We start from the raw sequence: 20,652 nt of genomic DNA, 5'->3' as shown, positions 1-20,652 counted from the left end.
AAGACTTCCATATCAAGGAATAAATCACTCACCAATGAAATACTTATGTTCTAGTCACTAGAAAATTTAAGACAGATAAAATAGGATGCCATTATTCGGCAAGGAATCACCTGCACTGGTGGAAATTCTGAACAAACTACAGAGGTATGCAGAAGCTGAAACTTATAATTTTGTTCTATGCAATTCATATCTATGGCGCCTCTCTTCATCCATGCAGACACTCATTAACTTAGTTTCATGTTTCTCAACATCCTTTTCTTCGTGTAGTGCTGAACATTCAGGTAAAATTGTTGACAGTATTTGCATCATATCATTTTGAGAGATCATGAATTTTCTTTTTATTTATAACATGATTTATGGTGCTGCACTTACAACTTTTCTTTTTCTGAATCTGCTGTGTATATAACATTCCATAAGAAATAAAAAACATACCATCTAATATGCAACACAACAATCATAACTTAGATTTATAATAAACCACATAATTAGCATTTAGAAGCAAAAGAAAGTTGAGACCTTTGGAAGTCACACCATTCAGGTCCATTATCGACAAATTCAACACTTATGGTCAGGCATTAAAATCAAGTTCCCAAAATGTTTACTGGTCTATATGGATACCATCAATGTATCTTAAATCTACTTCAAATTGTCCACAGCATCGTACCATAGACATCAGAAATTTATACCTTGGTGGTGCAGTGCTAGTGGAGCCTCCAAAGCAGGGTTTCATGATTACTCTGAGAAAAAACTTCTCGCCACTGCCAAAAAGAAAAGGTACTGAATTTTCATGTACCTGGCACAAACAAAGAAGACTAATAATAGTGCCAAAAGATTTATGGAGATTTAACAGTCAAGTAAATGCCATGAGAAATCCATGTCATTTAAAATGAATGTCTTTATCATCTTAATAGCTTTTATGGTGATTTATCAGTCAAGTTGTCTTCATACTTAACTAGTTGTAAGAAGTAGCAAGATTCCAGTCTCTTTCAGAAGCTCATATAAAGGCTATCACTGAGATTTCCTCGGTACAATCAGTAATACTAAGTTTGCAACTGAAAGATAAGCTGTGTAAAGGACATGGGCAGTGGGATCTGCAAGACAATTAAAATTGTTTACCAGCTCAGAGAGCTTTTCTTTGTCATCAACATGGTAATTGAAGACTATTGTTAGAAATATAAATACATAAATTGGTCCCTTTGGTAATAGATATTGAACTTTTGGAATAAGTGGTTACTCAATCAACTTTACCATGATAAAAGAAAAGAAAATCTAATCAATTCATGTCTCGAGTTTGAGGTCAAAGCCAAAGTATCCCACTGACAAATGAAAGGGAAGTATTAATAATATTAATACATCAATTGATCTCTTTCCTAATAGCTAGATATTCTGGTATAAGTAGTTACCAGTTAACTTTAACAACTACTGTTATTTACAGAACTTCCTAGTAAAATTGTTTGATTCTCTAAGTTGGAGATCAATATTTTATATTTGTTCGTAAGGTGATCAAGATAACATTCTTTTCTTCTTGTACTCATGATTTAAAATATATTGTGGTATGCGTATCAATCTGATATTGCTAAATGAATTTCATATAGACAGTTAACATGATAACAAAGATGAATGATGTGTGATCAGACAAATTTGAAACCAATTTCAAAACATGAGTATTAGTTCAAGAGTCTGATTGTTGATTTTGTGCTTTTGATATGAAAAACCTTCATGCAGCCAGAAAAGATCACTGTGATATATCCCATGCGCTACAAAGATGATTCAGATGTTGTTCTAGCAACATCATTCTTTCAGGCAACTCTACAGAAATTTTTTCATGGGAACTCTACAGAAATTTTTTCATGGCAAATCAAAGCTGGTGCAAAAGGAGAAAAATACAGTCAGAAACTTGCTGGCTTAATTTTATTGCCTATGGTAAGTATCATGTGAAGGTACGTGAATGCAATAAAATGTATTTATGCCGACTAGATACTGAATCAGTAACCTGCTACAATGGTTCATCAATACTGCCAAGAAAATTTATATCTTTCAGTCTATGAGAATTAAATGACATGCAAAGTTAGTACCAAGGTTTCAATGCTTCAGTATATGCGTATGCAATATACCGGATCCATCAACAGATTACCATAGTTCACAATCACAGACTAAGTTGCCCATGAATCTTTTCACTTTTGGCCAGTGATCGACACTTACGAATCTGTGGTGAAATGCTGATCTTGTCGCTCCTAGAAATATCTTCCCTACAAACCCTAATTCGAGAGCTTTACCAGCAAATGGACGATAAATCTGAAAAAGAAAAAAAAATCACGGCGGCGGCGGCGCTCCGATCGCAAGCGGAGACGAAGACGTCGGCGCTGTGTTTCCTTATTTATTGGAGAAATTTTGAATGAGAATGTTATTTATGAAAGTCTAGGGATTATAATGAAAACCCACATAATCTGTGGAGGATCAAAATGAGAATTGGGCGGGTCGGCCCTTTCGGCCTCGGTCCCTTTTTAATTATCACCCTGGCTACGTTACCCGGAAAACGCACACAGAGACCTCCCTAGCCAGTAAAACGGGCCCACTCAGGATCAACAAGGACGGGTACAATTGGGGTAGAATGTTGTCGTGTGGCAGGTATCAGTTCATTTGTTTCCATTGCCCGCCTTCTTCATCATCTCCCTCTCTCTCTCTCTCTCTCTCTCTCTCTCTCTTCCATCGCCTGCATTCTCGTAGTTCAAAGATTCAGATCTGTAGAGATCCGTGGAAGTTATTGCCTCAATCGGATTTTTCAGAGTGCAATCGGATCGGGAAGCTAAATTTCACTAGTTTTTGCTGGGCAGCAAACGTTACGATTCCTTCTCCGGTACATAAAAGCTCCCTCCTTTTTTTTTCTTTTCCATGAATCCGAGTAATATTTGTAGTTCTTCACTGTTTCATATCAATGAGATTCGTGGTGTTGATATTTAGATTGGATCTGGGAGAATTAGGTTTTCTCGATTTTGATGAATGAAACATGGATCTGGGAGTCAAAACGCATAAGATTTGTTTTAGGACTGGAGCCGCTACTTCGGTGGAATCCGTAAAGGGCGTGAACGGGAAGGAGGCGACGGAAGCCGAGAAGGAATCCCTTTTGGGCTCCGAAGAGAAGACGACGAAGAAGAAGCGACTGGCTAGGAAAGTCCAGTGGAACGATCGGAAAGGGAACGATCTGGTGGAAGTTTTGGAATTCGAACCGAGGTCAACCCTAAATCTCCCATAATTTTTTTATGAATTTTTTGAAAAGTTCATTTCTTTAGAGATGTATGACGTGCGTATTACTGTATTAGTATTGCTTCAAAACAGATTTCAACATACAGTTTCTTGAAGAGTAATTTTCCACACAAAGTCGATATTTAGTTTGATTTGATTCGGAAATGCTTGTTTATATTCAAGCAAAATTCTGTTTCATCTATGCAATTAAATTTGAGGATGTCTAAACATACGTCTAAACAAATGACACTTAAATTTTGTTCGAATCTGTTCATCAGTAACTGATCATGAAATCTTCAGGATTTAATAAAGTAGATTTTACCTTTGTAGTCCACCATTAGACCTATAGAACCATTTACACCAGCTTCTGACATTCGATTTCGCTTACTTGCACAGCGATGTGAGTGATTCCGAGGATGAACACTTGGATTCTTGTCTCTGCATCATCATGTAATACTTTTGCCCAATTCTGGTTTCATCTATAGAACTGTTTGATGCTACTGCAATAGAAGAGTGCATGTATATCTTCTGGCCATGTTTATGGTTTCATCTTGTTCTTTTTTATAGAGTAAAAAATAATGTATAAGCTTACATATAAATAGCAATTGATGTAGTATCAAGAATATAGACATGAGAGTCTCAAAAGAAATGAAAGAGCTATTTACCTTTACAAGATCTTACATGAAAGTGAGTTCATTTCTTCTTCCTCGTAAGGATATGTAAATCATATAATTGATGCACAGGGAGGTCATCCTCATCCTCTTCTTGTGCTTGTTGGATTATGTTATATTCTGTTTGATCTGAATGTCAGGAGGAATAGGAAGGCCTTGTTAACAAAGTAGGAGCTTTTAGAACTTGAACTTACTGTTCACAGTAGGAAAGAATGATGGATTGCTACAAGATCACACAAGCATGTGATGCAATGGATCCATGCAGAAGGAGAAGAGGACTTCTATACTGAATGGTCATTTGATGCAATGGGTCCGGAGCAGAAGAAGAGAGACAAGAAAACAGAAGATAAACCTGATCCAATCCCACCAAATTCTGGTTTTGGGGCATGGAGGAAGAAGGTAGCTTGGGGACCCCCTATCGATCATATAGCCGATGTTTTCTTTAGGCTCAACTTGGGATCTTTTTGTGCTCACATGCCAGAAAGGGATGTTGGCAAACAGATGAGGGGAGGAGGGCTTACTGTTCATAGAGGAGACAAGGATGCACTTGCTTTCTCATTCTAGTTGAATCCAATTTCAGATATCAGGATCAAACACTTATTGTTGCACTTGATCCAAATAGGGAGGTTCGAATCCGGAATTCTTGATTAGGGTGTTTGCCCTATTTTGTGATGTGTTTCAGTGTGGTAGTTGTTTCAAAGGATTAAAAGGGATGCAGTGCCTTCTTGTGACTTTGAGTATGACTCATAATTGCTTGTTCCTAGATGGACATTAGAGGTTTATACTACTACTACCTCACCATAACATAAAAATGCCGAGTTTGTAGGACCATATCCAACACATTGATATATGAATAGTATAGTTTTTTGCAGTGTTCTCGAAATTGTTCCAGTTAATCAGTAACCTGAAGAAAAATTTCTTTGACACTGTACCAGCGATCACTGTACCAACAAGGAAAGACAGCAAGAGATAGAAACAATTTCTGAAACATTCTGATTTTTCACCAGAAAGCTATAACTATGCCTAGTTGTTAGTTATCTGACACAATGACAAGCACAAATCTATCTTTGCATGAGGATGCGCAAGTTCATGGTTCAGATCAGAAGTCATTCCAAAGAATCCCCTATGTAATTTCATTGTTGAGTATGTTTATTTACAATGGCATATGACATGAACTGATTTCTTTACACTCTGCTTTGCTATTATCTGAAACAATGTGCAGGGAACAATGAAGCCTATCAAGGGTTGGGTTTCCTAACACTTGTTCATCACTAGAATCATATTCATTTTCAGTCATTTCTTCGTTGCTTGATTCGTCAACGACATCCTCAGGCTTTGCGAATAGCCGGCAGTATTCTGACAACAAAGGAAAACAAGACAATAAGTGACTAATCAATGGTAAGTGAAAAATATCACTTTTGATTTAAATAGACATAATGCATCATCTTCAAGAATACAATCAGTTAATTGTTCATGTGCTATAGGCTGTTGGGTTTGGGGAAATCCACCAGAGTAACCCTCCTCTGGAGCAGCTTCCCAATCTCCAGTTCTGCCTCCAGTCGAACCCTTCATGGCGTGAGATACTCTCCTCCTTCCTTCCACCTCCTGTTCTATTTGTTTTTGTTACCTGTTTTCGAGCTGGTTTATGATTCTGTTAATGGTTTGATGATTACAGCTGAAGTTTTGATGCTTGCTTTCCAACATTACATCGTTATGCTGGGAACAATTGTCATGCTAGCTTCTTTTCTTGTGCCCATGTACAACCCTTCACATCATCATTCTTCTTCTGTTACTGAAATTTCCACAGACCTTAGTCAACAAATTGAACACCTTTTGTGATGATTTGGAGCAGGGCGATAAGGCACGCGTTATCCAAACACTTGTGTTCATGGGTGGAGTAAACACGCTGCTTCAGACATTGATCGGAAGTAATGTCAATCATCAGAGACTTTGATGGTAGCAATAGTTCTAGACAACACACTGGAGGCAAATATTTCTTACTGCGGACCGGGGGGGGGGGGGGGGGGGGGGTTAATCAAATCCTTAAAGATTTTACTTAATAAAGCATCCATCTGGCACAACAGGTAAAGAATTCAAAGATATGTGACAGTCCAAACTCATGTTCTTGGTACACATAGATTCGATCGCCAAATCTATTTTGAATCTCTCGTTCAGTAATTCTAATGAACGTCTCCTCCTTGCTTCGTACCAGTCAACTGGTGCATTATGCAGCTGCTCGTTTAGCCGGCGCAACGCCACCTCCTGCTCATGTGCTTAGTCGAAGTGTTGGCTTTCAGGTTTAAACCAACATGTCATTTGTGCAGTTTAGTGCGAGATTCCTCAGTGAAACAAGGATTTTCATATAATCGATATTCAGTGCTGCAGCTGTTCTATGTAAGTGACCCTGCATTTCAAATCTTCATCCTCACAGAAACCCTGGAGGAGAGTCAAATATCAACGGGTCAACAGGCATGATGCCAGAAATGAGGAATTCTACAGCTTCCCTCCCTATTAAGGTGCACGAATGGATACCTACAAGATTCCTTGATTAACTAACTTTTGCAGAGTAAGTTTAGCCTCGACTAGGGAGTACTACTGTCTTCAATCTGGTGTTGATATGCCAATAAGGGTTGGTCCTTCATAGTTGAGTTTTCTGAAGCACTAATTTGAGTATGTTTGTACTGTGTCTTTTAGAGGCAGTGTTGTTCATTCTAGCAACTTACAAATTTTCTTAATTAGGTTCATTAAAAAGACTATTTACTAGCTAGAAAGAGGACCTCCGCTCAGAGTTTTGATCCATTCAAAGTTTAAAAGGCCGACAGGCATGTAAGAAATTAAAGACCAGCAGCTATTAGCTTTTGATAATATATTTTTCTATATGACAATTTAATCCCACAAGTCACGTAACAGTTTCCTAATATCATTACTTTCAGATGCATGATGAGAAAGTGTGATCTTTGTAGTCAGAAGAGTACTGCAGCTGAGATTTATAGTCAGAAGAATCAGAAGGTGACATAACCAGAGACTCTGTGCCAAAACAAAATGGTTCTTGTATGAGGCAGCAAAAAAGATGTAGGTGAGCTCGCAGCAGAGAGAAGAGAAGATTAATGAGCGGGGACAATTACAAAGATATGTCAACAAGATCAAAACGAACGAACGAACGACAAAGATATGTCAACACCAATCCAAAAGTAAAAAAAACAATAGAAAGAACCTTCTTCTGTCACCAAGACTCAGTTGATGCAGTTGTGTAATGACTCAAAAGTTTGATCAGCAAACGCTTGTTCATCCGATCGAGAAAGAACTCGATCGATTCGAGAGGCAATTAAGGTAAAATTGGTTGATGTATGTATGTAGATACCTTTCAAGATGATCCATCTCTGGTTAATTCAAGAACGGCCCGCAGGCTGCTGCGGCTCGGTGTAATACTGTTGTTGTTGTTGCACAAAATCACTCTGGAATTCTTCTTGCGCCGCCGCCGGAAGAAACTCCATCTGCTCAAATCCCCTCTGACCGTTAAATCTAGCGAGTTCCTGTTGCTGGTCGTACCTCGTCGTCATATCTGCTGTTGCCATGGCCATGCCAATTTGCTGCGCCTCCATCGACTCGGGAGGCGGCGGCGGCGGCGGCGCCGGCGGAAGAAACTCCATTAACGGGCCACCACCCATCTGCTCAAATCCCCTGTTAAATCTCGCGAGTTCCTGTTGCTGGTCGTACCTCGTCATCATATCTGCTGTTTCCATGGCCATGCCAATTTGCGGCGGCGGCGGCGGCGGAGGTTCATGTATAAAAGTTTGGGCGTACTGGTGTGCGGCCGCCGGCGCCGCATTATGCGCGCCGATACCGAGACCCATCACAGGGACGGCGTAGGGGGAGTTGGAGGCAGGGGGGCCATGGGCGAAGAAGAAGGGGCCAAGGGTGGCGGGGCCAATGTAGGTGGAGAGCTCCTTCTTGGCTTCGTAGAGCTGGCGTTGCACATAGTTTAGGTTTTGGTGGAGGAAGGAGATGTGGGCGACGCAACCATAGATGGGGTCCTGCATCCTCGCCTGCCCCTCGTAGGCCAGCGAGTTGGCGGCGAGCTCCCTCTGCGACGGGGGCAGGTCGCGGAGGATCTTTCCGACGTTGCTCGCCCCGAAAACCTTGTGCACGTACGTGAACTTCTCGGGATTGTCCGGGGGAAAGTGTGGCGCGAAGACGCACTCCGGCGTGCACTTCCGCCGCAGGCATTTGCACGCGGCGCAAGAGGAGTGGGAGTGGGTTGACATCGATCGCCGCCGGTGATTAATTCTTGAAAAACGCTGAAAGAAAGTTTTTGAATCAGAGGCAAATTAATTAACGCTCAAGCGCATCGGATCGAGACACCAAGAAAAGAATTTGTTTATCTTTATAAAGATATATAAATGGATTAATCCATTTAAAAACTTTACTACTTATTTATGTATCTTTATAATATTCTTCCCCTTTTCTTTCTCTTTTCTTTCTACATTCAGTCCAAATAAATTATATAAAAATCAAAAGAATTTTTTATTATTATTTAAAATCATAAAAAAAAATATTTATTTTATTTTTATCATTAATCATCATCACATCCCATCCTCAGTTTTTTTATATTCTGAGTTATCAATCCTTATCCGACGATCCAAATGCATGAAAATAAAATCACTCTGTCTCGTGAAATTTTTTAAGTATTTAAAGATTGAATTAGATAATTAATATAAAAATGTTGAGCTGATGGATTATTCATTGTGAATATTTTTTAATTTATTTTGATGATGGATGAAAATTTTTTATGAGATCCAATCGATCATTTTTATGATTAATCTGTATAAATTGAATATTTAATACAAATTTAGATAAAAACTATCTAAAGATAACCAATCAAAACAGTTCAAATCCTCCAAAAGAAATGTTACTAAATGGATTGACACCCAAGATGAGTGAGAGTCGCTCAATGCTCAAAGAAAATTCACTGCTAGCTAAACTAGTCAGATGCAAGCAATAGATTTAGGCAGAACAAAGTAAACATTCCACAACACTAAGGAGAGAATAAGGCAATAAAAGTGGACTTTGCAATTCAGTAGGGCATCACTTCATCTTTGCCTCTGTAAAGAGAACGTGCTTATTCACTCGTGGATCATACTTGCGGAACTCGAGCTTTTCGGTCATCTTTCGAGGATTCTTTCGCTTCACATAGAAGAAACCAGTTCCGGCCGCTGAGACTAGCCGTATAAATATTGATCCACCCTTTGCTTTACCCATCTACCTCAATAATGTATCTGTTCAAAATGTAAGATGACAAAGCACAAAGTCAGAAATAGCTAAGAAAGAACATGTTATAAGTCATCATATTGTGAATAAAAAGGAAGTGATCCTAAGAAGTGCCTCATCCCATTTAATTTATTATTAAACTCTACAACTATGAAACATTTACATTGGGTTGATCTATCTATCACCTTCTGCCTTAGGCTTTATATTGATGATCCATGTTGCTAGCAAAAAATGTAGCTACACCAGAATGAACTACTGTTGAATTGCAAAGTTATCTATTTGGTGAGCATGCTACCAATGCCTAGGACCTAAATGCATGGTCATATCAGAAAAAAGAAAATTGAAATAATTCAAAAGTTCTCATGTTTTTGACATTTAAGCATTTACCAGCATGAGTACTAATAAGCTCGCTGCTCTTAGCAAGTAAGCAGTTGCTGTGTAACGTCCTACATGAACATACAGATGATCACAAAGCAATCCTGCTATTAAAAGACAATGTGACGAATCAATGTCAAACGTGTAATTTACTTCCAGCCAGAACCCTTAATTCAGTAACAATTGATTTGCTCTCAGTTTGATTTTCAACATTTGGAATCAAAGTTCGCCTTGGAAATTCTCGTGGCCAACTAAGATCTACAAACTTCACATAAAAAGTAATTTTCTTAAAAAATAGCGCCAGAAGTTCAAAATCATCAAAAATCTAATCATAATATTACTGTAAAACATTAGAGAACCATAGAAATAACATCAAATTGAATCACTCCAAAAATCTAATCATAATATTACTGTAAAACATTAGAGAACCATAGAAATAACATCAAATTGAATCACTCCAAACTGAAAAGATTATGGCTAAGGTGGAAGATTTACAAGGAGCTACAATTTTTAATCTACTTTCTGGACCACGACAACATTGAAGAAAAAACAAGATAAACAAACTTCATTTTCCTCCGTTGAACTGAAGGGTCAATGGATCTGGAGCAAATGATGATACAGCATAGTGAAAGAAAAAAAAACTTGAAAACTCTAATAACTAAAGATCTAATGGATTTTAGCTCTCAACTACATCTTGGTTATTTATCTATTTATTTTTATATAAAAAAACATCTTTATCCCACACCACTATTACCTGGACTATATACTACTATACTTTTTGGAATAAGATCCATGTAACCCCTCTCAACTACATCTTGGTTATTTAAACAAGAAACATCTTTATCCCATACCACTACTACCTTGACTATAGATTACTATGCTTATTAGGAATAAGATCCATGAAACCTACTCAAATAGTTGGGACAAACATAGCTTGAAGATCATGATTATTGCTCAAGTTTACAGCAAATATGTAATAGGAATTCAACTAAAACATCATCCTGATTTTATAATAAAACTGTGATATATGAAACTGCTAGCAACCTTTGTAATGTGTATAGAAATTTTAATTCATAGATCAAATCATTATCAAAATGAACAATTCAGATGTACTATTCATTAAAAAAACCAGAATCAAAATCAATCATACGTCTCCTTGTGATTAATATAGCTTACCATAATAGGTGAATGAGGTAACAAATAAATGACCATTCACAATGATAGTCAAGAATTGAGATTTTACCATGATATGTTCCTAGTCCAGCAAGGGACCAAGAAACAGTACAACAAGCTGGAAAATGAACTTAAAATCATAAGAGGAAGAAACATCATCATCGAGCTTTCCAAGCCCCAACTCAGCTATATGGATCTCATATTGGAAGACTTTTTGTGATACACATGATCTCATGACCTGATCCCCATTGTTTACTAAATCAAGATGAATCACAGATATACAACATTCGATCCCAGAAGATCATATTGTAAATCATAACAACACAAAACTATTCATATAAATCACAGTCAAGATGGATGATGAATCACAAATTCTATCAGAACTGCAGTTATTAGTCACAATCACAGCAAGATAATAACAGAAAGAGCTGCTCATTAGAGCTCAACAGATCATTATTGGAGGCTCTAGAAATATGAGAAGTCCCTATGTGGCTGTTAAGAATAACTAGTTATCTTGGCTTCAAGTAAGAAGTTTAGCCATGGCTAACAATTAAGTAGATGTAAAGACTCCATAAAGTATGCCAATAGAAATGTACAGAAATCAATCATTTCATGTAACTGACAAGCTAGAGGGAGAATAAAGGGACCTGGACATCAACAAGAGAGCATTGTGTCCCAAGAAGATGTTCATTAACACCATGAATTGAAGGAGGATTTCATACCATAGTGATGAGTGTATGCAAGTGAATTAGGACTAATGGTAAAATGTGTCTAGATCTCAAACTCAAACAGATCATTAGCTGCATAAGAGCATAAGATGAGATCTTAGGAAAAACTTGAGGAGCTTCATACCGACAATCGATGACAATGATATCAAGGATCATACAGTGAGGGAGATGAAGGAAGTGCAGATAGTTAATAATCAATAGGATTCAAATGCCTCCTGCCAATGTTTTAAAAGTCAGACTGATCATCAAACCATGACGTTGCCTGATCATGCATATAAATAGTAACAGTCGGTTAACTATTCTTACACTATATATGTGTAGTTATTTTTTATTTCAGAACAAGTAGATAACAAAAAGAGAGAGACAAAATATCAGCCATGCATTTCTTTTTTTTCAAAGAAAACATAATTTTGGCAATTAAGAACCATGATGTCAGGATTCAAGCGACATAATCAAGTTGGCAGCTTTTTTTTTTCCTGATGCAAATTGGAAGAAGCCTACAGTGTACATGAGTTTAGTTCACATATGTACATCTCCCATGTTAAAGGCAAACTTGTCATGACAACAATAAACTTTTGTCCAGTTTCAGTGTCATAAGAACGCGAGCATAAACAATACATATGAGAAACATCAACGTCGTTCTACTGAATTAATTCCACAATACAACCAATAAATTTTTTATTTAAAAACAAAGTAACAGCAAAAAAGAAATATGTCTCGGGGAAAAAAACTACCACTCGTCGGCGATCTGGATCAAGACTACGAAACTGAGAGGCGAGAGGAGAGGAGGCGTAAGCCTCCACCACTCGTCGGCGACTTTGGTTGGTAAGGCGATCCCGCGCCGTCGATCGGCTCCGATGGTGATTCAGGGGAATGGGAAGAAGAGATAGAGGCGGGCGGCGCTGGTAAAATTTCTTCCTCCTCCACGGGGAAAGGCGGTGCCCTTAGCTTATTCACGCTGAGCCGTCAATAGTTAAGTCGGTTGAATAGATCTGTCCGGTCAATAATTTAATCAGATTAAATTAAAATTTTATTAATTTAAATTGACAATCCGCATTTAATATTTTTAAATATTAATAAATTTAATCTATTTAAATCGTAATCTAAATTTAAAAATTTTAATTTAATCTAAATTTTAATATTTTTTATATTTTTTTTAATCATTAACTCACAATCTATTTTAAGTTTGATTAGATTGAAATTTTTTTAACCTATTAAGTTGCTAGACCAATCCATTCTGTTCCGTCATACGATACATTTTTAATGAATTAAGAAAGTGAAGTACCTCATCCCATTTATTATTAAACGTACTCTACAATTATGAAAAAATGATAATCCCAGTTAATCGTATTGACTCAATCTCTGGAGTGACCGATTCAGTCTCACGGGAGTTTCCCACTGGTCACCAGGATAAATTGGGAAGCCACGCAGCGGCCAATCCAGATGACCAGCATCCTTTGATTGCGATCCTCATTTCGAGAAAAATTCCTGCAAATACGCCATAACTAAGGATTGAACCGTGGATAATTGGACGACAACCTGGATGTCCTACCATGGCACCATTGACCCCGAGGAACACTCTACAACTATGAAACATTTACATTGGGTTGATCTATCGATCACCTTCTGCCTTAGACTTTATATTGATGATCCATGTTGCTAGCAAAAAATGTAGCTACACCAGAATGAACTGTTAAATTGCAAAGTTATCTCATGCTACCAATGCCTAGGACCTAAATGCATGGTCATATCAGAAAAAAGAAAATTAAAATAATTCAAAAGTCCTCATGTTTTGACATTTAAGCATTTACCAGCAGCATGAGTACTAATAAGCTGCTCTTAGCAAGTAAGCAGTTGCTTTATTTTAAATGTTACGATACATTTAAAATAAAATATAAAAAGTCATGTTGAATAAACAAAATAAATTCTTTATAATTTAAAAAATAATTTACCTTCATTTTTTATTCAATACCATGATCTAATATTATCTCATCAAACTGTATCTGTTATAATCGTTCTATTCGATGCAAGAAGAACAGTGATTATTCAATGCAAAAGTGAAAGGTTTTTTCACTTCCTGCAACAGTTCGTATTCGAACTGTATTTATCTTTTATACGGCAGCAAGATCAGTTCCTAAAACCTGCAACAATAAATCACAAGCCAAAGGTTTTTACTTGGATATAGTGATACCAATGTATTATATATCATTGAACTAACTAACGCCTATGAGCACATCCTGTGCCCTTAAATTCGTAGTATGGGATACTCACGACGAACACCAAAGGTGGAAGGAAATTCAACATGGTACCATAATGACAATTTATCCATCCTTCTAAATTAGTTAACTAACTATATAAATCATCGTCATCAGCTGCACCAGCTGAGGTTGCAAAAGGGTCGGCTCCAGTGGCTCCAGGTGCAGCTTCAGAACGATCCGCGAAACGGAACTCACTGCCAAGGCCCCGTGACTGCTGTAAAGTTTGAGCAAATGCTTGGTACTTGCGAATGTCAGCGTCGCTGACACTCCTGCGGGCAAACTTCATTGACTCTTCGAAATGAACGGCTTTGATCTCTGCTATTTCGTCAGCCTCGTCGTCCTCCTCCATCGCTTCAGGATTTTCACTCTTCCTCTTTTCTCTTTCGATGTCCTGCAGAACAAGGTGAGAAGAATATTCTTAACCCAATCACTGCAGAAAAATCAGAAAGGAACTACATTGACGAAAAAGAGTTATGAAAGTGTTCATACCAGAATTATATCCATACATCAGCTCTATTTCAAAAGAAAAACAAGTATATGATATAATTTTTTTTTAAAAAAAAAGTGAGCAATGAAATGTTGACGGTTACGTTCTGAAACACCAATAGCACAACTGATGAATTGATTCAACAAATTGGTGCTATCAGTGTAATGGACTTGTTCCAAATGCCTTGTTCCAAATGCCTTGTTCCAGTACCATTAAAGGACTATTGTATCGGAAACAAGGTGAAGATAGCACTATTTCTCTCACACAACTTCTTTCCGGTTATAGCCTCCTTAACCGCTCCCCTAGAGCCGGACCCCACGGATATGGAGAGAGGTTCATTCAAGTACACAGACGTTAGACGCATACAAGATCGACCCCAAGTCATCACCTCTTGGAATCGACCCTGACCATTACACCAGCAATACCATGCACCCATCGTCTATGCTACACCTTGGGGCCCAGTTATAATAAAACTTAAATGCAAAGTTGCTGGTTTCTATTGAAAAGAAAACCTGATAAGCCCTGCTCTAGCTAAAGGAACAAGTGAACAAATGCAGAAATGGCATTACCTTTTCAATGTTTTCTCTAATGGCATACTTGCATGCCCTCTTGACAAATTTCTGTGATGTCCGCACCACTAAATCCCTGAGTGTACTTTGCAAGAGCCCTCAGGTCAACATCTTTTGCCACTGGAGATTTTCTTAGGCAAGCTTTAAAAATTTGGTGCCGAGAGGCCTCATCTGGTAAAGGAATATAAATCAACTGGTCCAACCGGCCAGGCCTAAGCAGAGCAGGATCTATGATATCAGGTCTGTTGGTTGCTCCGATAATGAATACAGTTTTCTTGGCATTCATGCCATCCATCTCTGTCAGTAGCTGATTAAGAACCCTATCAGCAGCACCTCCTGCATCACCAACACTGCCGCCTCTCTACAGGGGCAAGACAAAACAGTTAGTGTTGAAGACAAACTGAAATGGCAAAAGAGTTGACAACAATAGCTAACCTGAGTCGCAATGGAGTCAAGTTCATCAAAAAAGAGCACACATGGTGCAGATTGGCGAGCCTTATCAAATATTTCACGCACATTTGCTTCACTTTCACCAAACCACATGGTCAGCAATTCAGGACCCTTCACGCTAATGAAATTAGCTTGGCATTCATTAGCAATGGCCTTAGCTAGCAATGTTTTACCACATCCAGGTGGTCCATAAAACAAAACTCCCTTGGAAGGAGACATCCCAAACTTCTCAAATTTCTCAGGATGCTCAACCGGATATTGGACAGTCTGCAAAAGAAAATAATAATAATAAAACACTGTCAAGCACTTGGTGGTCATAAAACAAAAAATATCCATGAAACTACCTCTTGCAGCTCCCTCTTGACATTGTCCAGCCCACCAATATCATCCCAGCTGACATTTGGTACTTCAACGACCTGAACAAAACCCAAAAAACTATCAGCATTTCTCAAGGACAAATGAATATACCAGGCTTATAACCCTAGTGCAAAAAGCATTTGAAGCAATAGAAAAAGGATTTTTTTTAGGCCATTCAAAAACATATGGCAGTAGCCACAAGTTGCCAACCAGACATTTGAGTTTATAGGAATTTTTTAGTTGAAAAAAGGTAGTTTAATTTATAAAAAACATCAATCTCAAATTTCTTATTTTCAACTCTTGTAGCAACAATTTATTTTAAAAATTCATGTAGTAAACGAAAGCAATTGAAAATGATTATAATTACCAATGCAAAGACTTACAGTTTCACGGAGAGCAGATGGGTTACTAGATCCCAAAGCAGTCTTGAAATGTTCATTTGTAACAGCCATAGAGTTGAGAATCTCTGCATCAATTGATTCATCTTCTAGATCAATTATGTCCATCTTTTCACGGATACACTGGAGAGCAGCTTCAGTGCATAAAGCAGCAAGGTCAGCCCCAACATAGCCATGTGTGTCCTTAGCAATCCTTTCCAAATCAACCTGCATTGAATAAATCAAATTGCATAAGATCAACATTCACTGCAAGATATTTATTGAACAAGGTAACAGCAATTGGCAATGTTCACATACATCATCGGATAACTTCATGTTCTTAGTATGGATGCGAAGAACCTCCAATCGGCCAACCTCATCAGGGACACCAATGTCAATTTCTCTGTCAAACCTACCAAATCGTCTAAGAGCTGGATCGATACTATTTGGCCTGTTGGTAGCCCCAATGACAATTACATGAGCACGAGACTTCAACCCATCCATCAGTGTCAACAGTTGAGACACAATGCGCCTTTCAACTTCCCCATGAGTTTTCTCTCTCTTGGGAGCAATGGAATCAATCTCATCAATGAAGATAATTGAGGGTGCATTTTTCTCTGCTTCCTCAAAAGCCTTCCTTAAATTACTCTCACTCTCACCGGCTAGCTTTGACATGATCTCTGGACCATTGATGCAAAAGAAAAAAGCTCCTGTCTCATTTGCGACTGCCCTAGCTATTAATGTCTTACCTGAACCAGGTGGACCATACAACAAAATACCTTTTGGCGGCTTTACACCAATAGATTTAAATAGTTGAGGATGCCTTAGAGGAAGCTCTACTAGCTCTCTTATCTGAGCCATTTGTTTCCTAACTCCTCCAACATCATCATAACCTACCTCATCAAGCCTGTCCTCATCTTCTCTTTTTACCGGTTCCCCCTCACAGAAAATCTCTGTATCAGGAGCAACAATACAGTACTCTGCAGGATCAGTTTCTATAACCTTAAACTCAACACTCCTCATCCCACCCCTGACAAGGAAAAGATCCCCTTTTCTAACAGGACGATATGCTTCCAAAAAATAAGCTGCAAAAATGTTAAATTTTGTCAAAAGAACCAAAAAAGCAACAAAGAAAGCAAACCACAAGTATCAGACAACTCCACCCTCAATAAGTCTTGCCATAACAAGCTAGCATAAATTTTTATGTGGTTCCAATATATCAAAACCCTAACATAGGGTTAAAACGCACTGGTATGCATAAATTCCTGAAGATTACGTATGGAAGAAAGGATTAGGAACTGATCAGACTGAAACTGAACAAGATAGATGTAGCTAACATAAACCAAATGAGGAAAACCAGTCACTCATGCATAAACCAGACATAGAACTAGCATAAATCTTGAATCGCATTACAGAATCACTGATCTACTCCAATTAGAACCATCAATGTGAGCTCATGAAAACATTAAATACATATTCACATGAGAAAAATACTGCTACAACATTTCAGCATTTAGGAAGTAGAAAAGATGATTTATCAAGAATCTTTTAATCATCATATATGAATCAAATAAATTATAGATCACAATATGATTGCAAGAAAGCTTCAAGAAATAGGCAGGTAGCTTGATTAGTTAGTTACCAATGAAGAAGACTAGCAAGTAAACAAGAAATCCAGAATTGATCAAATACCAGCAACATAAATTACTAAATGAATATATAGAGAATGATTTAACAAAGGCAAAATCAAGTGACCAGTCTTTGCATAAATACTTAGCTTGCATGCTGAGGAAATCAATCAGCATAGTTATTGTGCTTTAAGAACTGCATCTAATTTACATTAAACTTGGAAAAAGCTTTACAATGCAGCTCTTTAAGGCCCTCAGTTAACAGTGACTACTAGCATAGAAATGAAAATAGTGATATCTTTAAGTTGGTGGAATTAGTGCCATCCTCAATATAGGAGTTAATGGAATTCCAACATAGTCAATTTTCGTATCTGACAAACATTATAACATCATAAAATATCATAATTCACTTATGCCAACTGTCACAAATGGTCAGGAACATCAATGATGAATTCTCAATTTCGTATGCATGTTTGTACACTATTGACTTTGATGACGAGACTCCAATTAGATAAATGAAAATCATATTACAGAATTAAATTTTGATTTCAATGCCACTGGACTAAAGAAGCGTGAAATTGTATTGTTTATAGTATGCGCATATTAAAGAATTTAATGAATTAGTATCTTATAAATTCTGTCTACAACTTTAAAATAAATATCAATATGCATTTACTCACATATTTACATTTCTATCCAACCAAGGTTAAGATTGAGTGCATATCCCTCACTAGTAAGAAGTAAGAGGGTTCTAGAATCAAGAAGCAAAAGAAATATCACCCAATTAATACATACATTTGCAAAAGATATAATATTGCATGATCACTGATCACAGCATCTCTTTTCATAAGAGAACGGAGACTGATCACTATACTCAATGAATAAATACTACGAAAGATGCGATTGTGAACCAGGAGAGAAGTTTAATTAGAACCCATGAATCCAGGTATTCAACTGTTATAAAGAGCATTTTAACAATGAATAGCTTCGAAATGGCCATGAAAGCAGAGCATCTCAAAACCAATTAATCATATTGTTTGCTCGAATCAAATGAGGGTTCAAATCAACTTCAAGCACAGAACAGGAAAATAGTTAAAGCATCAAAGTATCCTAATTTGACCTAGAAGTCAAATATACCAAGAAGCACCCATCTTGCTGTAGTTCATACACAAAAGGATTTCTCTAAATAGAAAGGTTGCTCCATCGCAATTAACATTGTCAGCAATTGGAACCGTTTTCAAATCAGACAAGTAGAGTATAGAAATATTCTTGCCAAATAATTAAAGGTTAGAGTTATATATTCAGCTAAACAAAAAGAATGTGAGTTACAAGAAGCAGAATTTTCTCAAAACCCAAAGGGATGAATAAATATCTAGAATTTGAATGTATTTATTCCAAATAGAAGCTTGAATTCGAATGAGACAGAAGGCCATAGTGTAAGCATACAGCATAATTTCTTTATTTGAAAAACTGGTTACACAATGAATTCAAGCAACAATAGCACAAATTGTCTCATTAACATGAACCATGGTAAGAATGATCACCTTAAAGGAAAATAATTTTAGAAGAGAAATTGTAGCAAAGCCAACTATAGGTGAAACAACATATACAACATAAGCTGATAAATATCTATATCATTCAGGAGAAATTTAATAAAAACTCACGTTTCAAATATGCATCAAACAGATTTCCTGTAACTCCTTCAATTGTGTCATCAATAGGAAGTATGTGGACACGCTTTCCATACTTGACATCTTGGCATTGATGAACAGCTACAACGTCACCAAGCCTCACCCTGAGATTTGATCTGACAACCTTGTTCATCCTGATCTTTGGTTCATCGCATGTATCATCAGCTAGAGCAATACAGATTGTATCCCTTCTTTTCTTCCCCTGAAGAAAACAAATAGTGGAAAATTTGTCAGATTAAGAAGACCAGATTTTTTCCAACTGAAGTCCAGCCAAATTTTGGACATTCACAGTCACTCAGCAAAATAAAATGAGTATACATTCAAAATTCGCCCAATAGATGTCAGAAGTCGAACATAATTAGAATTAATGTAATGCTAGAAAAGGCATAATCCGAAGAAGCACAATCACCCACAAACCCCCAAACTATCACAAATCCTTAAGATCCTAAAAACCCTAATTTTCCAGTTCATCAAAAACCCTAGTGCTGGACTAGCTGCATCCGGATACAGTTAAGAGGAAACAAAAGGAAACAATCTTGGAACCTTCAAGAGTATGGTATCGCCGCGAAACAGCTGCAGCTTCTCCATCGTGTCGGGATGCATCGAAACAACCGAATTGTCGTCATTGGTCGCTTCATCGACAATCAAACGGTTCGGCGCCTTCTTCTTCTCCAGGATCGCCGTGCTGTAATCCTTCTTCCCCTTTCTGCTTCAATTTCCACCATCCATCCAATTAGAACCAACAAAAAAGACAAAAAAAAAAAATCCCAACGATCCAGATAGATATCGCCGAGCAAAAAAACGAAAATCAAGCTAAAAAGGCAGTGGAGACTCACGAATCGGAAGAGGAGGCCTCTCCCGGGTTCGCCATCGAGATCAAGATCCAACAAGCGACGCCAAGAAGAAGCGAGATGAAGATAAAAGTAATCGAGCAAATTTGATCGACTGAAGTGACGTAATTTATAGGCGAAGGGCGATAACCCGAGGAATTCTTGTTAAGGAAGCAAAGTCGTGGGCTCATCTTATCGTTATGCGGGAGCGTACATCGCCCGTTCATTGTTATAATCCAACGGTTTACGTTATGTCTCATTTGTCCCACTCCTATGCGGATTGTTTAGGGTCGAGTGGCCGCCATGAATCTGGTCCGTTGGATTTCGATATCAATCAGACTTTCGGATCTCCACGTTGAAGGACTAGATCTCAACCGTTGATTCGGACGGAAGAAGAGGAAACCCGATTAGATGAGCGATCCGATTTGAGTCCTACTCCAATTATAAGTAGTTAGGATTATTCTTTTAAAAAAATATTTAAAATATGTGAAAAAACTACATGATTCACCAAAACTCAATCAAAATAGATATCTCTAATTATTTATAT

General features: G+C 37.7%; 2 protein-coding genes, 2 long non-coding RNA genes and 1 pseudogene across 4 annotated transcripts; 3 read left to right on the top strand and 2 right to left on the bottom strand.

The window, feature by feature from the left end:
* The first annotated feature begins 85 nt into the window (after positions 1–85).
* LOC141829833 (actin-related protein 2/3 complex subunit 2B-like) lies at positions 86–2,048 on the top strand (annotated as a pseudogene).
* Positions 2,049–3,273: 1,225 nt separating this feature from the next.
* On the top strand, positions 3,274–5,910 carry LOC141829645 (uncharacterized). The gene is made up of 4 exons (XR_012601899.1): positions 3,274–5,312; positions 5,399–5,489; positions 5,590–5,671; positions 5,767–5,910. It is a non-coding gene; the product is annotated as an uncharacterized LOC141829645 (long non-coding RNA).
* Positions 5,911–6,382: 472 nt separating this feature from the next.
* LOC141830062 (uncharacterized) lies at positions 6,383–7,340 on the top strand. Its single transcript, XR_012601922.1, has 3 exons — positions 6,383–6,557; positions 6,654–6,740; positions 6,848–7,340. It is a non-coding gene; the product is annotated as an uncharacterized LOC141830062 (long non-coding RNA).
* LOC141830061 (LOB domain-containing protein 6-like) lies at positions 7,298–8,179 on the bottom strand. Its single transcript, XM_074717541.1, has 2 exons — positions 7,687–8,179; positions 7,298–7,545 (listed from the first exon to the last, which is right to left on the bottom strand). The coding sequence occupies exons 1-2, from the start codon at positions 8,177–8,179 to the stop codon at positions 7,304–7,306; spliced, it is 735 nt and encodes a 244-aa protein (XP_074573642.1). The 3' UTR covers positions 7,298–7,303.
* A 5,429-nt stretch (positions 8,180–13,608) lies between these two features.
* LOC141828956 (cell division cycle protein 48 homolog) lies at positions 13,609–20,197 on the bottom strand. Its single transcript, XM_074716349.1, is given in 10 exon segments — positions 13,609–14,107; positions 14,773–14,811; positions 14,813–15,133; positions 15,208–15,489; positions 15,567–15,638; positions 15,963–16,184; positions 16,275–17,041; positions 19,249–19,477; positions 19,819–19,981; positions 20,112–20,197. Coding segments are annotated over 10 exon segments (2,433 nt in total). The 5' UTR covers positions 20,147–20,197; the 3' UTR covers positions 13,609–13,804.
* Between the last annotated feature and the right edge of the window lie 455 nt (positions 20,198–20,652).

This window comes from Curcuma longa, chromosome 5, assembly GCF_044706935.1.
Source record: "Curcuma longa cultivar G26 ecotype Majalengka, Jawa Barat chromosome 5, ITB_CL_G26_1.1, whole genome shotgun sequence".
NCBI lineage: Eukaryota > Viridiplantae > Streptophyta > Magnoliopsida > Zingiberales > Zingiberaceae > Curcuma > Curcuma longa.
This window is presented reverse-complemented; position numbering and strand designations above follow the sequence as displayed.